This window comes from Dothidotthia symphoricarpi, assembly GCF_010015815.1.
Source record: "Dothidotthia symphoricarpi CBS 119687 unplaced genomic scaffold P153scaffold_25, whole genome shotgun sequence".
In the NCBI taxonomy this organism is placed as follows: Eukaryota; Fungi; Ascomycota; class Dothideomycetes; order Pleosporales; family Dothidotthiaceae; genus Dothidotthia; species Dothidotthia symphoricarpi.
In genome coordinates this window covers 44,028-59,982 of record NW_022985032.1, presented here as the reverse complement: position 1 = coordinate 59,982, position 15,955 = coordinate 44,028, and the positions used below count along the sequence as shown (strand labels likewise).

The 15,955-nt window shown below is 48.3% G+C and overlaps 8 protein-coding genes across 8 annotated transcripts; 4 read left to right on the top strand and 4 right to left on the bottom strand.

The window, feature by feature from the left end:
* The first annotated feature begins 323 nt into the window (after positions 1-323).
* Positions 324-1,851, top strand: P153DRAFT_327535 (uncharacterized protein). The gene is made up of 3 exons (XM_033665330.1): positions 324-708; positions 919-1,099; positions 1,152-1,851. Exons 1-3 carry the CDS (start codon positions 638-640, stop codon positions 1,701-1,703), a joined length of 804 nt encoding a protein of 267 aa, XP_033518251.1. The 5' UTR covers positions 324-637; the 3' UTR covers positions 1,704-1,851.
* A 1,098-nt stretch (positions 1,852-2,949) lies between these two features.
* On the top strand, positions 2,950-3,688 carry P153DRAFT_361506 (uncharacterized protein; the record flags this gene model as incomplete). The annotated part of the gene is made up of 2 exons (XM_033666990.1): positions 2,950-3,604; positions 3,651-3,688. The coding sequence occupies 2 exons, from the start codon at positions 2,950-2,952 to the stop codon at positions 3,686-3,688; spliced, it is 693 nt and encodes a 230-aa protein (XP_033518250.1).
* Positions 3,689-3,839: 151 nt separating this feature from the next.
* Positions 3,840-4,687, bottom strand: P153DRAFT_361505 (uncharacterized protein; the record flags this gene model as incomplete). Its single annotated transcript, XM_033666989.1, has 2 exons — positions 3,840-3,990; positions 4,077-4,687. The coding sequence occupies 2 exons, from the start codon at positions 4,685-4,687 to the stop codon at positions 3,840-3,842; spliced, it is 762 nt and encodes a 253-aa protein (XP_033518249.1).
* A 1,088-nt stretch (positions 4,688-5,775) lies between these two features.
* Positions 5,776-7,108, top strand: P153DRAFT_351354 (uncharacterized protein; the record flags this gene model as incomplete). Its single annotated transcript, XM_033666337.1, has 3 exons — positions 5,776-6,412; positions 6,472-6,721; positions 6,787-7,108. The coding sequence occupies exons 1-3, from the start codon at positions 6,139-6,141 to the stop codon at positions 7,106-7,108; spliced, it is 846 nt and encodes a 281-aa protein (XP_033518248.1). The 5' UTR covers positions 5,776-6,138.
* P153DRAFT_371186 (kinase-like protein) lies at positions 7,104-8,586 on the bottom strand. Its single transcript, XM_033669207.1, has 2 exons — positions 8,372-8,586; positions 7,104-8,318 (listed from the first exon to the last, which is right to left on the bottom strand). Exon 2 carries the CDS (start codon positions 8,102-8,104, stop codon positions 7,184-7,186), a length of 921 nt encoding a protein of 306 aa, XP_033518247.1. The 5' UTR covers positions 8,105-8,318; positions 8,372-8,586; the 3' UTR covers positions 7,104-7,183.
* A 1,464-nt stretch (positions 8,587-10,050) lies between these two features.
* On the bottom strand, positions 10,051-11,935 carry P153DRAFT_412094 (FAD-binding domain-containing protein). Its single transcript, XM_033672098.1, has 3 exons — positions 11,786-11,935; positions 10,816-11,741; positions 10,051-10,755 (listed from the first exon to the last, which is right to left on the bottom strand). Exons 1-3 carry the CDS (start codon positions 11,894-11,896, stop codon positions 10,263-10,265), a joined length of 1,530 nt encoding a protein of 509 aa, XP_033518246.1. The 5' UTR covers positions 11,897-11,935; the 3' UTR covers positions 10,051-10,262.
* A 961-nt stretch (positions 11,936-12,896) lies between these two features.
* On the top strand, positions 12,897-14,151 carry P153DRAFT_258812 (uncharacterized protein; the record flags this gene model as incomplete). The annotated part of the gene is made up of 7 exons (XM_033662807.1): positions 12,897-13,071; positions 13,124-13,143; positions 13,214-13,247; positions 13,313-13,386; positions 13,443-13,819; positions 13,870-13,965; positions 14,061-14,151. Coding segments are annotated over 7 exons (867 nt in total), but the record flags the coding sequence as incomplete, so codon positions are not given.
* Positions 14,152-15,279: 1,128 nt separating this feature from the next.
* On the bottom strand, positions 15,280-15,745 carry P153DRAFT_390899 (uncharacterized protein; the record flags this gene model as incomplete). Its single annotated transcript, XM_033670986.1, has 2 exons — positions 15,280-15,401; positions 15,562-15,745. 2 exons carry the CDS (start codon positions 15,743-15,745, stop codon positions 15,280-15,282), a joined length of 306 nt encoding a protein of 101 aa, XP_033518244.1.
* Positions 15,746-15,955: the final 210 nt, after the last annotated feature.

Sequence of the window (15,955 nt, the reverse complement as noted above, 5' to 3'; positions counted from 1 at the left end):
ACTACAATCGCGAGAGTTGGTATTTTCTTGCCTTGCAAGTTTATCCATGCCGGAAAAGGTAGGGAGAGTTTGAGGACACCATGAAGTTTCATTTAGAAAAGTAACGAGAGGGATAAGAAACATGATTGCCTTATCGTAGCGAGACCTATCTGCGTGCTGCCATTTGGTAAATCGAAGAGCAAGTTGGCAAGATGGCAAGACGGAAATCAACATCGTGACCCACTTATGATACGTGTCATCTAGCCAATCAACATTGAGTTAGCCCCGCGTCGCACCTTCTCTAATGGTTCTCCAAAGCTAACCCCACATCTCCACAGCACCAGCGCCAACCTCACGCCATCGTACTTCCTTCTACAAAGTGAATTGCAATACACGCACTCCCTTACTCGGCAACCCAAAGAGTACGCAGCAAAGCGACGGGAAACTATTTCTGAGGGCGCCATATCTCCGATGTCGGCCGCAGATTGCCCAATCAGAACCCAAAGCATATCATTTGTGAACCATACTACATCTATCCACGTGCGTTCGGGCAGTATATAAACGGAAAGCACGACTTGTGTCGTGTTGCATCTTGATATCGCCTCTACGCTGTGCATTACCCATCCCCGTTCGAACGAAAGCAATACACGCACGCACGATGGGTGTGTATTATGAGACCATACCGGATAGCCTGGTGCCGTGGATCCAGAATCAGAAGATGCTTTGGGTGTAGGTCTACGTCTTTGTTCTTCTTGTCTTTCGAGATGGTTTGGTTCTCGTTTGGAACAATTTACGCGTCGTCATTTTGGATAGATGTTCCTATATTATATACCTTTCCGCATCCTATCAGGCTTCCTATAGTCTGTATCTCCTTATATTCCAAACCAGTCCCATCCGTATCTCCTCTGCCATCGCAAGTCGTAATCTAACACACCCCAGCGGCACCGCCCCCCTCTCTCCTACAGGTCACATCAATGTATCCCCGAAAGGTTCTTCCACAGGCGGAACCCCCTTCGGCGTTCTCTCACCCACAAAATTCTGGTACATTGATCTCACCGGCTCGGGCGTTGAAACACATGCCCATCTCCACGAACCAAACAACGGGCGCATATGCGTCATGGTGCGTCCCACGCCAGTTGCATCCTACCACTACCCTAACCAACGCGCTTTAGTTTGCGGCTTTCACGGGCGCCGCGCAGATCGTTCGCATATGGGGTACCGGTACACCCCTCGAAAACGGCACCCCCGAATTCACTTCTTTCGTTGGCGATCATAAAATCACGCTCATCCCCGGCGCTCGCAGTATCATCCTAATCGACGTGCACCAATGCGCCACATCATGCGGCTGGTCTGTCCCCGAATACGAATTTATCAAGCATCGCACTACCCTGAACGATTTTTACGCGAAGAAAGATGCGAAGTTTCAGTCAGGCAAGACAGAAGAAAGCATGGATCGATACTGGGCGTGGAAGAGTCAATTGAGCATTGATGGCTTGCCGGGTATGAAGAGGGGCGTGAAATACGCCAGGGAGAACGGAGTCAAGCCGTTGAAGAAGATGGTGGGAAGATATGCGCCTGGAGCGCCGAGGACGACCGCGGGGGTGGAGCCGTTGCATTTGCTTCTTGTACTGCTGCTGGGAATTATTATAGGGGGTGCGATGGCGGTCAGTTTCATTACGCCAGAGCAATTGGAAAGCTTGAGAAAGGGGAGGGTGATAATCTGAATACACGTCTTGTGTTGCAAGCACAGTTGGGGCTATACGTTGTATCGAGACGGAACCTCGTTCAGATAAATAGATGATGACAGGATTGTAATCTTCGAAGATTGATATGTTTGGTTGTGCGTGTCACCTATCTGGTCCTCGATTTGAGAAGCCGTGAACAGACCAAGATGCTATGATAGACAAACCATTATAGATGATGTGGGAAGCGATGAAGACCCAGCTGTAGAGCCGCGCGAATGATAAGACCTCCAAGACGTGAGGCAGCGTTCAGGCGAAGCATGAATACGAGAAAAAGCTGCACACTGATTGGAGTCTGCAGAAAATGGATTAGCTTAGGCTGAGATGGGAGCGTCGGAGACTGTCCACTGCATGATAATCGTATCGAATGGCGTGACTGGTCGCGCCGCAATGAAGGACAAAACAATCCGTTACAGTAGCATACTAGCAACACGCGTCACATTAGGCCCCTTGTAGTGACGTAATTTCGAAGGATCTGCAACGACTCAGAGTGTCTCTTCAAATCAGAAATTGAGTCCGACCTGAGTTTTACGAACAGCCAAATGTAAATTCTCTGATCTCTTTTACCATCACCCTTATCGTATCATCAAACCCATGCTTCAAGACTGATATTATAAGCCACCGCTTTCACATCTGCGGCCATCTCTATTTCCTACTTATCTGGATAAATTTAGAAGTTGGTAAGTCCAATAGCATCGTCCATTTTCTGCGCCTCAAGACATGCGAAACTTCTACTTATACATGGCTCGAGTGCGATGATATTTTGAGTCATGGAGGGAATCTCAGAGAGTGTCGAACGTTCCGATAGAAGTTTCGATTCAGAACGGTATCGAAAGTACTTCAAATCCTCTGTCACTAGGCGGCGATCCAGAGAAATGTAAACCAACCAATCGTATAACTACGTTTTCTTTTCAATCTTCGCTCTGCGGTACCGGTAACATCAACGTTTCAGGGAAGAGCTAAAACTTGTTAAAAATATAGTCAAGTCCCATAACACAGAGAGAAAAGTAAAGAAGAAAGCTGATGTGATTTAGCGTTACGGAGTGCAAATACAATACGTGTTTTTGTGTGGCTATATTTAGAATGGGCTATATTTAGTAGCATATCTTTTGTAGGCTCCATGTTGTCATCAGCTCGTATTGTGTGACTCAATCTCTCATTCAAATATCTACTATACCTAATCGCTCGTCCCTTGGACGCAACGCACTACGTGTCTTTTCCTGACGACATGTCTGCTAAGACAGACACCCCTCCCACCCCGCGCCTTGCGTATATTCGCACAATTTTGGAACCCGACGAAACTCGCGAATCGATAGATTCCTCACTAAAAATGTTCGTAAGACAGGAAAGTTCCGAGCTTTCCAATAATCGACCTAAGCATCACTTTCTTTTTGGCGCATCCAACACGTCTGACTCACATATTCTTGATATCTTCCTTTCAAATATCCCAACAAACCATATCTACTATGCTTTCCGCTACCTCCAAAAACTCGACCTCGAACTCCGAATCTCTTATGCTCGGGCTGCTACGGGTACCGGCAAGAACATACTCCAACACTGTATCAATGGAGATATTCGAGTTCTCATCAGTGGCAAAGACGACGAGGAATGTGATGAAATTATGCTCCAGGAATGCGACTACATAATTGATTCAAGGACGACGTACCTGGCGGCTTGGTTTTGGAACTCTGCTAGACCCGGTGTACCACAAGACAGTATGCTCACAAATCCGGATTACAACGTCAACCAGCATGATGTCAGCAGTACACGTCTAAGGAACCGATATAATGCCTATGCATGGAGGCCGAGCTCAGGGGGCTTTCATGGGAATTTTAGGGATTGGCGATGTAGAAAATGTGATGGGAAGTGTAAGAGAGGAAGATGTAAGGAAAATCCAGGTGAAGAGAAGGATGTCTATATACATTCAAGGTTGCCCGAAAGAGGCACCAAAGAATGGCTTGGTTTGACTGCTAATGATGTATTGCAATTATATAATTGGCAAAAAGCAGTCGGGAAACGTTTAGTAGAAGAAAGGCTTTTGCAGAGTATCGATACGTTCAGCGCATGATGCCATATTTGCAGCCTCTACTTAGCGGAGTTGATGGTCTTGCCGCGCTTCTACTCTGAGCGAATAGTCTTGCCACGCTTCTCCGCAGAGCGAACAGTCTTGCCGCGCTTCTCAGAGCGAACAGTCTTGCCACGCTTCTCCGCAGAGCGAACAGTCTTGCCGCGCTTCTCAGAGCGAATAGTCTTGCCGCGGGCTTCTACCCTAGAAAACACCCAAGTCAGCTCAGACATGGAATCAGAAGAACGGGCTGAAGTGAGGCGGAAGGCTAATCTAGACAGCAAACTTACTCAACAGATCGGATCGTCTTGCCACGGGCCTCGACGGGCTCTGCACTCCTCACCGTCTTTCCACGAGCCTCGATAGGCTCAGCGCTCCTGATAGTCTTGCCACGAGCATCCAAAGCAGCCCGGACAGTCTTTCCCCTCTTCTCCTCCGAGCGAACGGTCTTACCACGCGCCCTCAACGACCTGCCACGAGCTCGCACAGTCTTGCCACGAGCCCTGATAGTCTTACCACGAGCCCTAATGGTCTTGCCGCGAGCCTCGACGGACTCTGCGCTTCGAACAGTTTTACCACGGGCATCAAGCGCAGCCCTGACAGTCTTTCCACGCTTCTCTGAGCGGATGGTCTTGCCACGGGGCCTCACGGTTTTACCACGAGCCGCAAGGGACTCTGTACTTCGGATAGTCTTGCCCCGGACTTCCAAAGCGGCTTCGGTTGACCGGATAGTCTTGCCCCTGATTTCCAAGGCAGCTTCGGTAGACCGAATAGTCTTGCCTCGCTTAGCAAGGTCGTTGATAGCCAGACCATTTGGCGCGGCCAATGCCTCCCTGGGCATTACAAGAGCCACGGCGCTGCTGGTGGCGAGCAGTGCCGAGAGGAAAAGGTTTAGCTTCATAGTGGCGGTTTGAGAGAGAAATTTAATAAGAGCTTCAATCGCCGAAAAGGTGAAAGGGGTAGTTGAAGATAAAGTGATGAGTGGTTTGAGATGGAGAGATATCTGGCAATCTTGGGAAAGCTCCAGGCTTATATGCCATCTGTAATCGTCCAGGCTATACCCCTTCTCATAACCCTGATCTCTCCAATGCCTATCTCTGCGTGGAGGGAAGTTGATGCCGCGTATCTGCTCATGGACTGAACTTTCCTGCCATCAACGGCACGCGAGCACTTTCCCCCAGTGGGTAGCCACTATCCACAGTGTTTGGTAGTCTTCTAGTGCTGCACACTAACTGAATGCCTTGCAAGAGGCAGCTAAGCACTAGCTGATCCAACAGCTAAGCACTAACTAATCCCACCTTCTACATCTGGTTCCAAAGTCCACAGTATCGTACTGCATGATGTAAGTGTACTTGTTGTGTATCCCATGATCTCGCAGATCTTATCCTAGCTTTGGGCTAGTATAGAGCGAGGACGAAGAGGAGCTCAAATCTCAGCTTATTAGTAGTACATGGCGGCACCAGCCAAGAATGGCCAAACAATCCCGTTGAGAATGCAAGTTTAATCAATTCTCGTTAGCTTGCATGAAACATATTGAAGTCTGAATTCATACACGCGTTCTTTTGTGACTTGCTCCGATCCTTGTGTTCTCATGATGTAGCGTTATAACGCCATTCTATTGGCCAAAATCCGCGAGTTTATTCCACCGGATCATAAAATAGCGATGACTGCGAAATTCTACTAAGTTCTACATTCACTTCTACCCATTCTCATCTAAGACCAAGTCACGAGAGCTAACATTTATGGAGGGTGGTCGAAGCACTATTTCCCTAATTAGATATAGACTAGTAAGCGATTTGTTTCACGAAGCCTATGCGCTGTCTCTACTAACGCCTCTCAACAATCTGGAGGATCTGCATCGAATTATTAGAAACTATTACATATACAAAACTCTGCCTAATGCTTCCCTTAGTAAACCAGTGCTTTTTTGCGTGGCAATCTAGATTACCTTATCGGTTTCAAAAAAGGCTTAACGCGTTCATGTATGTCAGATAATATTGGGGTTCTGGTGGGTCTTATCTAAGATCCGCTAGCAATCTGGATGCGGGGATAACATCTCACACGGGAACCCGGGTGATCCCTTGTACTAGTCTTAAGCCATACACAGGCTCACCTCCGAACTTGGCAGGGGCCGAAATCCTACGAGCCTGCAAGTCTATCACAATCACCATTGCTGCAGAAAAATGACATACTCGAAGGCCAGGGTTGACTTACGTCTCAGTCTTGCCACTGCTCAGCACGGGATAGTTCCGCGAATTATCCTACCCAGAAGTCGTACTTTCTGCTGGCTTCATACCAGCGCCGCTCAAGTCCTCGGTTCACTCAAAGCAAACCATTTTCATTACAATCACCATGTATTCAGGGTCTGAAGTACTGAAAAACTTCAAAATACGTTACGCTCCTTTGAGTAGTCGCGAAGATGGGCAGAATGCTGAAAATGAATTGGACATCGAGGACTGGCAACCCGCCAAATTCCGTCAGCCAGATCATTCGTGGCGATGGATCCTTCTGAGCAGCTTCCTCGCCATCCTCAATATCTATCAGCTGCTACGTCCGTTCAAGTTTCCCCCCTTTGGTATGGGCCACGCAGGAGATACATTCAGCATGGGCTTCTCCACGGATTTTGGTAGGACAAGCTTCCTGGAGTGGATTGTTCTGTGAACGCACACTGATATACCTTGACAGAGGATGCACGTCAAGTGATTGAGCTTGAACAGCGTAACTTCACCGGCTGGATCGACTACAACACAACTGAAGACGACGTGTACCGTGTACTAGATCCGAGTGAACCCCAGTACTTTGGGCCGCCCTCAAAGGAAATGGATGCTGACTGGGACTATCTCCTTTACGGCCAGTACGTCGCCATGACTGATGAAGAGGCGACTCGCTATCCCGGAATCGTGACGTCCGGAAGAACTGGAAATTACCACATGCAGTGAGTTCTCGTCTTTTTCTTCATGTATAATAGTGATTACCCTAAGCTTATTGATCTCTCGCTAGACCCGACGTCTACCACTCTTTGCATTGTCTCAACTCGATTCGCATGGAACTTGAGCCAGAGTACTACGCAGAACATCCGCGTCCGGACGCCGATGTGCCTGTACCAAAGAGCTGGGACATGGTTCATCGTGACCATTGCCTCGATCAGATAAGACAGTCACTAATGTGTTTCGGCGATTTGAGCCCGGCGCCCTTCGCGGCATGGGATGGATTCCATCTGTCCATTGCCGAAGGAAGGACGCATACTTGCCGCAAGTGGGAGGGCATCAGCGACTGGGTCAGGATCAGAGATCAGCGATCTCCTGCGGTTTCAGGTGATTGAGAAATAATATTGGGATGTGTTCTGCTTTTTACTCGCTCTATGATAGGCCAATGTTTATAGATATCCTTCCAATGTTTAGGTAAATTCAAGTGGCAGGTGTAGCATTCCGGCTTCGTCGACAGCGCATAGCGGGTCGTGTCCAAGCTTACCATCCCACAATTGACGAATCTGATATCGGTTGCTCGGCTCCATGTCCAGCAAAATCAACATTGCCTGCTCAATGTCTGCATCCAAATCTAAGCCGTCAAGCAGAGCGTGTGGATTGTCCAAAAAAGCGTTGAAATACTCGTCCTTGGGGGAGGAATCGTCCCACGGATCATCTTCCAAATACAGACGTAACAGCAGCATGCCCAGCGACCACAGGTCGGCTGCAGCTGCGTCGTAACCTCCAACCTCACCTGCATATAGCTCCGGCGCGATGTATGGCCGCGTGCCAGTGAACGAAGTGGCATTTCCATCCAATGGGACCGCTTCGCCGAAGTCGATCAATTTGACGTGACCACCAGTTGATAAGAGAATGTTTCCCGGTTTCAAATCCCGATGGGCGAAGCCTGAATCATGGAGATCTAGCACCGCCTGCAGTACCTGGGTGAACAGGCAGTGCGTGTCGTCGTGCGTCCAGTATGCACGATCTAGCAAATCTAGCAATGCCAAGGGGACGTGTTCCATGATGAGATGGATTTGGAGACTCTCAGCATCCGTGAGGAGTGCGTAAGAGCGGGCGAATGCTGGGTGGTTGGCCATAGCTGCGCCAACGGAGAATTCATGCTGTATCGCGGCAGCGAAGTCAGGTATAGATTCGCCGTCTGCGGCATGGAAAGCCTTGACAGCGAAGGCCTTGGACGTGACGGGGTGGTGAATCTTGTAAACGGTGCCCATTGATCCACTTTCGATGGTAGTGAGACTGGGGTCTGCGCCTAGAGCTAGCAGCGAGATATGGTTGCAGATGTACTCTGACCGGGCCTGGCAGCAAGAGATCTGGGGGCTAAGATCCATATCGTGTCGAATCAATGGTCTAAGACGGTAAGAAGGACATTGGTAGTGGGGGCTGAAGCTGCACGCAAGAGTGGATGTGGAAAAGGCAAGGAAGCAGATGCAGACAAGGATGATATCTAGCCCCATCCGGAAGTGGCAGGAAGGCTGGCGATGTCGGAGATGTCAAGTAAAGGTGTTGAACAGATTGTTAATGGCTCCTGATCTCTTAAAACCCCTAGAGGAAGGTTAGCATTCTTATTGAATTCCGTTTCACATGCTATGACCCGCCTTGTGGAATAATGAGATCGCCGGTATGCAGTGACACCTTTCTGCCGTCTTTTCTCGAAGACCGTCAGCTTGGGGAGGGGCAATTTATACCTCAACAGAAACAGCGGGAGAACCAGGATATGACAACAAGATGTTATTGATACCTGTAAGGTAAGAAAGGCAATAGACTTTAAGAAGTCGTGGCACAGCTATAACAAGGCTATGTAGGTAGCAAGATATCAAGACTAGCGTGTAATAGGAGTCTTAGTAAACAGAGTATAAAAAACCGAACTGGAAGAAATATAAGAAATTCGAAACAGTGTTATTAGTTTATTTCCGGATCTTATCGAGTGGGGCCCGATTGCATCATACCAGGGTATCAATAAGTTGGCCCTAAGACCACGATTAAGCGAGTCACTCAATTGGAGCAATCGAGGAATGCCTAGGTCTGTATCCAGATCTTTTCCTTTGTACAAAAATTCCACAAGCTTGCGCTGTCGACACCATGGATGAAGCTGTGGGTTGATTTGGCTTACGGGAAATTTTCTAGGAGAAGTTAGGCGTTAGAATTGCTGACACCAGTGTTCTTCACAGACCCTTCTAGAACTGATTCTTCCAGCGTTTGCCATGTTACTCGACGGCGATTCACGGCTGAGGGATGAGTCGCATCATCGCCAGGATGATGAATTAAGATAGTATTAGCGTACTCGAGTCCGAGCCTGTTTACTGGCCTTCGCCGAGTCGATTGCTTCTTTGAAGCTGCTCGGGTTCTTTTTGAATCCGGTGGCAATCTTGGTCGTGACAAGGACTTGGTTGCGAGGTTTGCCAGTGATTCGAATGGCTTTCCCAAGCTCTTTCCCATTCACGTGCGCGGTATCGATCATGTGACATCCTGCCGCAAGCCCTCGGTCGATGTAATCAACGCATTCGAAACCTTTGCTTTTGTCGGTTTCAGGTGCTATGCGCGAAGTTCAAATGGCAACATTGAAAAGCATCAATCAACAACGACGGTTGCCGAGGGGGTTTGGGATTGTAACGGTAGGAGAGTAGTTTGATGAGTAGATCTAAGGGGGCTTGGTGTGTTGATGGAGCGAGTTGACCAGTCGAGGCGCAGATACCCCGCAATGTCGCATAGAACAGCCGGCTATTTCGAAGATATGTTTTGTATCAGCGGCTTCACGTGGAAACATGTCTCAAACGCTTACTTCGCGTCGCGCATAGAATGCATGTCGTTGGAGTAATCGACGCATTGAACACGAAGAAGCATTGACTGCTGCTCGCTTCCCTATCTGGATCGGCACGAAGGAGCGTTCCGATTGGCCCAGGTATTCGCCGAGTAACATCATATCCGAGGCCCGGTGCTACACAACACGGTTCTGTACTGACGACAACCGACTTAAAAACTTTCTCATGCTTATCTATGCTCAACCCACCTTTTCCAGACTGCGCGGTCATCTCACTGACAGGTGCGGCACTCCATAGCACGTGAGGTTCACCGTAGTGAAGTCTTAACGGTATAGCCAGGCATTCCTGAGTTGCGCATTAGTACCTCGGACGGTGGTTGCGAGTAATATAGTTTGCAAGTCGACATCTTGAAGCAGCTCTGTATGGGCATACTCGAGCGCATCGATGGGATGTTGGGCATTAGCGGGATGTCGTCGAGATCGCGCTATGATGACGTGAACAAAGGTTCACTATCATTCTGATGTCTCGACGTAGTATTTGGACCAAAACACTACCAGAGACCACGAACGCCGTGCCTGAAGAAGACATTGATGAATTTCGCAAGACGCTCCTGCAAGTTTGTGCTTATTTATCTCAAGTCTGCTAAAGATATATACCTATCAAGCGAACCGTGCAATAAAAAAAGAAATTCATTCCATGAATTCCTTTGTCTGATATACATCGCTTCTTACACATTAGGTATCTTGAATCCTCCTGGGAGTAAATTCTGGTAGATACCCGAAGGATCATACTTCCGTGCGACCGTTCTCATAAACTTCACTTTATCAGCGCCATAAGCGGAAAGGGGATCTTGGTCCTTATCAGCATAGTTGAGGTAGAGATAGTCCACTGCAGTGCCCTTGCTAGAAGCAAACTTCTGGATGCCGTCGGTCAATGCCAGGCCTTGGTTGATAAAAAGTTCATCGTCCTTAGCCTCGGACCAAGAGAGATATGACTGATACATAATGAAGTTTTCAGTATAGCGCTCCATACCGAGCACGTTGCCCCCCTTGTACATGCTGTTCGCGGTGTAGCGTGTGGACCATACTTGATGAAGACAGGAAACGCGCCACTGGCCGGATGCCTTGGCTTGAAGCTCTGTGATCATAATTTTATACAGGCGGGCAGTCTCTTGAAGGGTAGCTAGGTCGATTTTGAACGAAAGAGTGCGGAATTGGACCCTACAAAGTTCTTTAAGTCAGCAACAGGCTCTTGATGACAATGAACATAAAGAAACCCACCTCTTAGTTGTGTCACTGCCGAACTCTGCAGCGACTGCGCTCATTGGTTGAACCTTTGTGGTGTCGCTGATGTTGTTGGCGACGGCAAAGAATTCCTTGTAGGCATCTGGGCGAGGCACAGGTTTCGTGTAATCGAAAGCTGCCCGTACGACATCTGTGGGGCTGGCAGTCGAATACCCTTGGAAGACAATCAAGGCGGCACTGGGGTCTCTTTTCGGGTTCAGGCCAAAGTTGACAAGAGCCTTGAAATGCTGATCGGCGGTCGATGCGGGATAGGTGACGATGCCTCCCCATAGATTTTCGTTCTGGAAAGTCTCCATATCGTATCGTGTCACGATACCAAAGTTGCTGCTACCGCCCTTGAGAGCGGTGAAAAGGTCAGCACTTTTGTTCTTGTTGCTATTCACGATACGGCCATCAGCAAGGACAACCTGGAAGTTGACCACGTTGTCGCAAGACAGTCCAACACGGGCGGCGTAGTGTGATATTCCACCACCCAGAAGAAAGCCTCCAACACCAACAGTAGAGCCACGACCGCCAGCTACCATGCGTCCTAATGGTTCAAGGGTTTGGTAGACGGAGCCCCATCGTGCAGCTGGTGAGATGCTTGCTATTTTGGTGCCAGTGTCGTATGTGGTACTATTCATGTAAAGTAGGTCGATGGTCACGCCGTCGTCGACATTGTTGGAGCCCGGGATTGGAGTATGACCACCAGAGCGTACGGCAAACTGGCAAGGCTTCAGAAGGCTTGCGGCCGTGAGGACCTTCACAGTTATGGACACTTCCTCAGCGGCCTTTGGTTGCACGATACAGTTGGGCGTTAACCTGCTTTTGCCATCAAAGTAGGAACCAAGACTAGCCTCGTATGCACTTTGTCCAGGGTAAGTGACACGCATAGATACAGGACTGAGTGTCAAGGCAGTGCACTGAAGGAGGTTAGAAGAGCTATGCAGTGCTGAGAGCAACTTACACAGTAATTTGGAAAAAGAAACTGAACTGTAGATTCAATCTTGGTTTCATTCTGAGCATGTGACAAGTTGAGGAGTGCTGCAACAAGCAGGGTAAGGCTGAGACAAAACATAACGAGCAGGTTCCTAACAAGATTGGCAGTAAGCGATTGTCAACACAGAGGGTCGTTCGATTTCTTGGCTTCCTAAAAGCATCCTACGCCTTTTAATAACAAAGGTATTGGACGACTGTCGAACCACCTGGAATTGGTCCTTGCACCGAAAGCACGATCCTAAGGAAAGTGGCTCCAGACTTGTCCCACACGTCACAGTGATTGTCAATCGAAGAATGCGACCGCTTTGACCGTCTCATCAAGCTAGACGTTCTGATCCAGTCTCGTGGCCATTCATAGTACCTGCAGAAGCGGCTGCAGTTATCCTTGCCCCACAACCCGGTAAGCTTCGCTTCCTTCGGTTTGCCTCATTTTCACAACCCTAGCCCGAAGGATGAAGCCCCACTATTTATACGTTTCCACCGTTCACAAACCACGGTATACTTAGTGTAAGAAGACAATAACGTTGAAGATTGTGTTATTGCTTGGCTCATGTTTGGCTCATGCTTGCTCATCTTGATAAGGCCTACGGCTTTATGAGTCGGCATTTTGTTTTCTTCTGGGTGGTCCGTTGTTATACAGAAACCTTTCCCCAGGCTGCAAGCAAAATACAGTGGAGACTTATAGTAGCTAGAAAGACTCTTGATTTAGACAGGACATGAATAAGGCTCCATGCATACACTCAAGCGAGGCGACCTTGAGTTTGTGTAAGCCAATGTATCAAGATCTCGCCCATAGTCAACAAGAGAAAATATCCGGGACACCGGGATTTACTGTGCCTCATTGTCAAACTTCCCTTCGGAGATACGACACACGTATTGGCTGAACAGATGACCCTACATCGCTTCGGCGGATTGTCACATGTGCAGCAATTTCTTATTCAATCGTCTGTTTCGAAATTTATGAAGCCAATTCAACATGATGCAAACTCCCCATTTTCTAGTGTTACAATCTACAATTTTCCTGTCCTTGAAAGCTTTTTGATAGCATACTCGCTCGCGCCATGATGACCGACCTCAACGAGCCCATCGTGCCTGCGCCGGCCCATTATGCCGTAGACCTTGAGCACCCGCAACGACGCGGTGAGGCCATCATCACTTGGATTGGAATCGCGGGAATTGTCATTGCTACGGCGCTATTAGTCATTCGAGCGTACACGAAGGTGGTGCTAGTCAAAAAAGTCGCTTCCGATGATTGTGAGTCTCCACTCCAAGAAACTGTGGTGAAAATGTCTAACACATCTGGTAGGGTGTATTTTGCTCGCGTGGGTAGGTGCTCAGAGAAGCTTTGGATCACCCGTATCTTCTTGACTGACATATTACGATTGCCCTGGTACAGATCTTCTCCATACCTGTACAATCGCTTATTGTTTGTCAGTCCTCATTAACACAATTGGTACGCTGCGGGAGCGACCGTAAGCTAACGACTGCGCTGCAGATAGAGCTCTTGCTGGCTTGATTGGCATACATGCTTGGGAGCTTACCGGTCATCAACTCAACACAGTTACTAGAGTCAGTTTACTGCAATGAATATGTTCCACTATGCTTGCTGACCGCCATCACTGTAGATAACTTTGGCAACTACAGTGTTGTACTCGCCAGCTCTGGCCTTCGCCAAATTATCATTCCTCTGTTTCTATCTGAACTTGAACCCCGAGAAAGGCTTCCGCACCAGCGTCTATCTGACCATGTTCGTCGTAGTTGGATCCTGCGTCGGCATTGTCGTGTCCCTGCTTGCAGCCTGCAGACCATTTGCAAAGAATACCGATGTCACGGTAAGGGAAGGACAATGTCTGAACAAGGCGGCATTGTATATCGCTACTGGGGTGCTCAACATCATTACAGACATCATGGTATTGATTTTGCCCATTCCCATGGTCTTGGGATTGCAGATGCTCAGGTCGCGGAAGATCATGTTGATCATGCTCTTCAGCGCCGGCTCTATGTAAGGTTTCACCGCAAGCTATTACTCCCATCGACTGATAAGTGAACTAGTACATGCATTACGAGTGCTGTACGCATCGCATTACTTCCTCCAATGCTCACCTCGGAAGATTCACCTTGGGACACTGTTTACCCTAGTCTGTGGATGTATGCTCCCGCTTTCCTTTTGGCACTCAATCAACCTCCTTCTTTTTGAACCTTACCCATGGCTTTTTGTACATCTTTCTGATCTTTTTTGCTAGCCTGATCGAAGCCAGTTTCATGATCATCACTGGTACGCTCCCAACTATGCGGCTGTTCTTGCGACACGTCGCACCCACATTGATTGGTGACTCAGAGCCTACCCGCACATTGGCGACACATCGTGAAACCGGCTGGGAGCTACAACATCAGGGAACCCACGATTCCTATGACATTGGCGATGAGTCCTCTGAGAGGGGGATTTGCCCCACCAAAAGTGATGTATATTAATGTCAACAACAGCCTCTTTGCCATTCATCTGCAGAAAGATATTTTATAGATTTAGTATAGCCCGAGACTAGAATCTTTAATCAAAATATTCAGCTCTGCTATCTCTTGTCGTCAGGCTTTAACAGAGTTGCCTCAATAACCTATAGATTAGTGTGGTTTGTATCGATTAACATACTGTTGAGTGATCCAATTCATCTTGCTGTCAGCTTGCTACTGAAATATCTATATCAACTCCCCTCACTCAAAATCTCTGTTTTGTAGTTCACACAGCGAGGTCAGCTTTCTTGATATGTTGATTCTCTTGCTATTTGTATTCCTGTGTTTTGAGACGTATTCCTCGATGTCTTTACTTTATCTAATCAACGTCGGTTCTTCTTCATTACCAACGCTGGAGCCAAAGACTTACCTCCAGGGGTATTGAAGCTAAATCGAGGCGAGCACTCTCTGTCATCACGATTGGATGCCTCAAAACTTAGCAACAAACAGCACAGAATTACCATGCCACGGAAAATTGGCATGCCAAAACCCTATATGCAACTGAACACTCCGCACCCTTCAAAATGGCCTGACGGGATCATGTAACATCATTTCGTGCAGAATTTGCTGGCGATTGAGAGAACAATGCAGCACGTGAAATTCCGAGACGTCGAAATGCAACTTTAGGGACAGGAGCAAATCAGCATCGACAAAAAGACGTTGATAGCGGAAACTTGCATAATGGCGGCTCTGCATGTGCATGGTATCATATCAGATTCGTTAGCCATGTTACACCTGTGATACTTTCTCAATCCTCCTCTCGCCGTCGAGTCATTTTCAGCTTCCAATCACTGCTCCTCACAGGCCTTTCGTACCTCTTTCCAGGTCTCAGCCTGCAGCTTCTTCCTCCGGTCGCTGGTGACCATCTCACTGGGGCTGCTGGGCGTTGGAATATTTGGTTGTTGAAGAACTGATTTTACAGACCTACTCATCAAACGTGTCGTTGAACCAGAATCATGTATGACCAATCTTACCGAGAAGTGTGGCGCTGACCAGCTCGCGGCCTCCCTGCTCAACCGTGCGTCCGACGAACACTTGCATTAGCTTTGTCGGCATTGCGAGATACCATGGGACCTCTTGCCCAAGCTCAGTAATGCAATAGCCGGGGCAGGCAGCATTCATAAAGACATCAATGTTCTCTTGCGCTCACTAAACCCTGTTGGGTGCATTGTGTGACCAGTTCGATCAACCCATAGGTCTTCCCAGCATTGAAAGCAGCCAGTTCGTTTAGCTTACCGACCAAGGTTTGGCCAACCTTGATTTCGGCATCTGCAGGCGTGATGTACTTGTCGGCGAAGCTGCACTTCGCCGCGTTGTGCTTCAACGTGGGAAGTACTAACATGGCGAAGAACAAAGTTGAGAGAACATTGACCTGCGATGCAGCTTCGTAGCCAGTCTTCTCGGTCGTGGACTTGGTCATATTTGCTGGAAACTTCGGCGGCAAACGCCTTGACAGACGTGCAATCGCTCATATCAAGCTTGGCAGCCCGTTTCTGCGACAATATCGCGTTTCGTTTCCTCACCCTTCGAGAGAGTACGCACGGCCAAGATTACCTTGCAAGCTCCATTGGCAGCGAACTTGGTGGCGGAAGGTAGTCCGATTCCAGTGTTTGGGCCGTGATGATGACTC

Coding starts and splice junctions, on each gene's coding strand:
- P153DRAFT_327535 (XM_033665330.1), top strand. CDS start 638: ATGGGTGTGTATTATGAGACCATACCGGATAGCCTGGTGCCGTGGATC. Junction 709..918: donor AATCAGAAGATGCTTTGGGT/GTAGGTCTACGT, acceptor AACACACCCCAG/CGGCACCGCCCCCCTCTCTC. Junction 1,100..1,151: donor ACGGGCGCATATGCGTCATG/GTGCGTCCCACG, acceptor AACGCGCTTTAG/TTTGCGGCTTTCACGGGCGC.
- P153DRAFT_371186 (XM_033669207.1), bottom strand. CDS start 8,104: ATGGATCTTAGCCCCCAGATCTCTTGCTGCCAGGCCCGGTCAGAGTAC.
- P153DRAFT_412094 (XM_033672098.1), bottom strand. CDS start 11,896: ATGTTTTGTCTCAGCCTTACCCTGCTTGTTGCAGCACTCCTCAACTTG. Junction 11,742..11,785: donor TTCTTTTTCCAAATTACTGT/GTAAGTTGCTCT, acceptor AACCTCCTTCAG/TGCACTGCCTTGACACTCAG. Junction 10,756..10,815: donor GGCAGTGACACAACTAAGAG/GTGGGTTTCTTT, acceptor AGAACTTTGTAG/GGTCCAATTCCGCACTCTTT.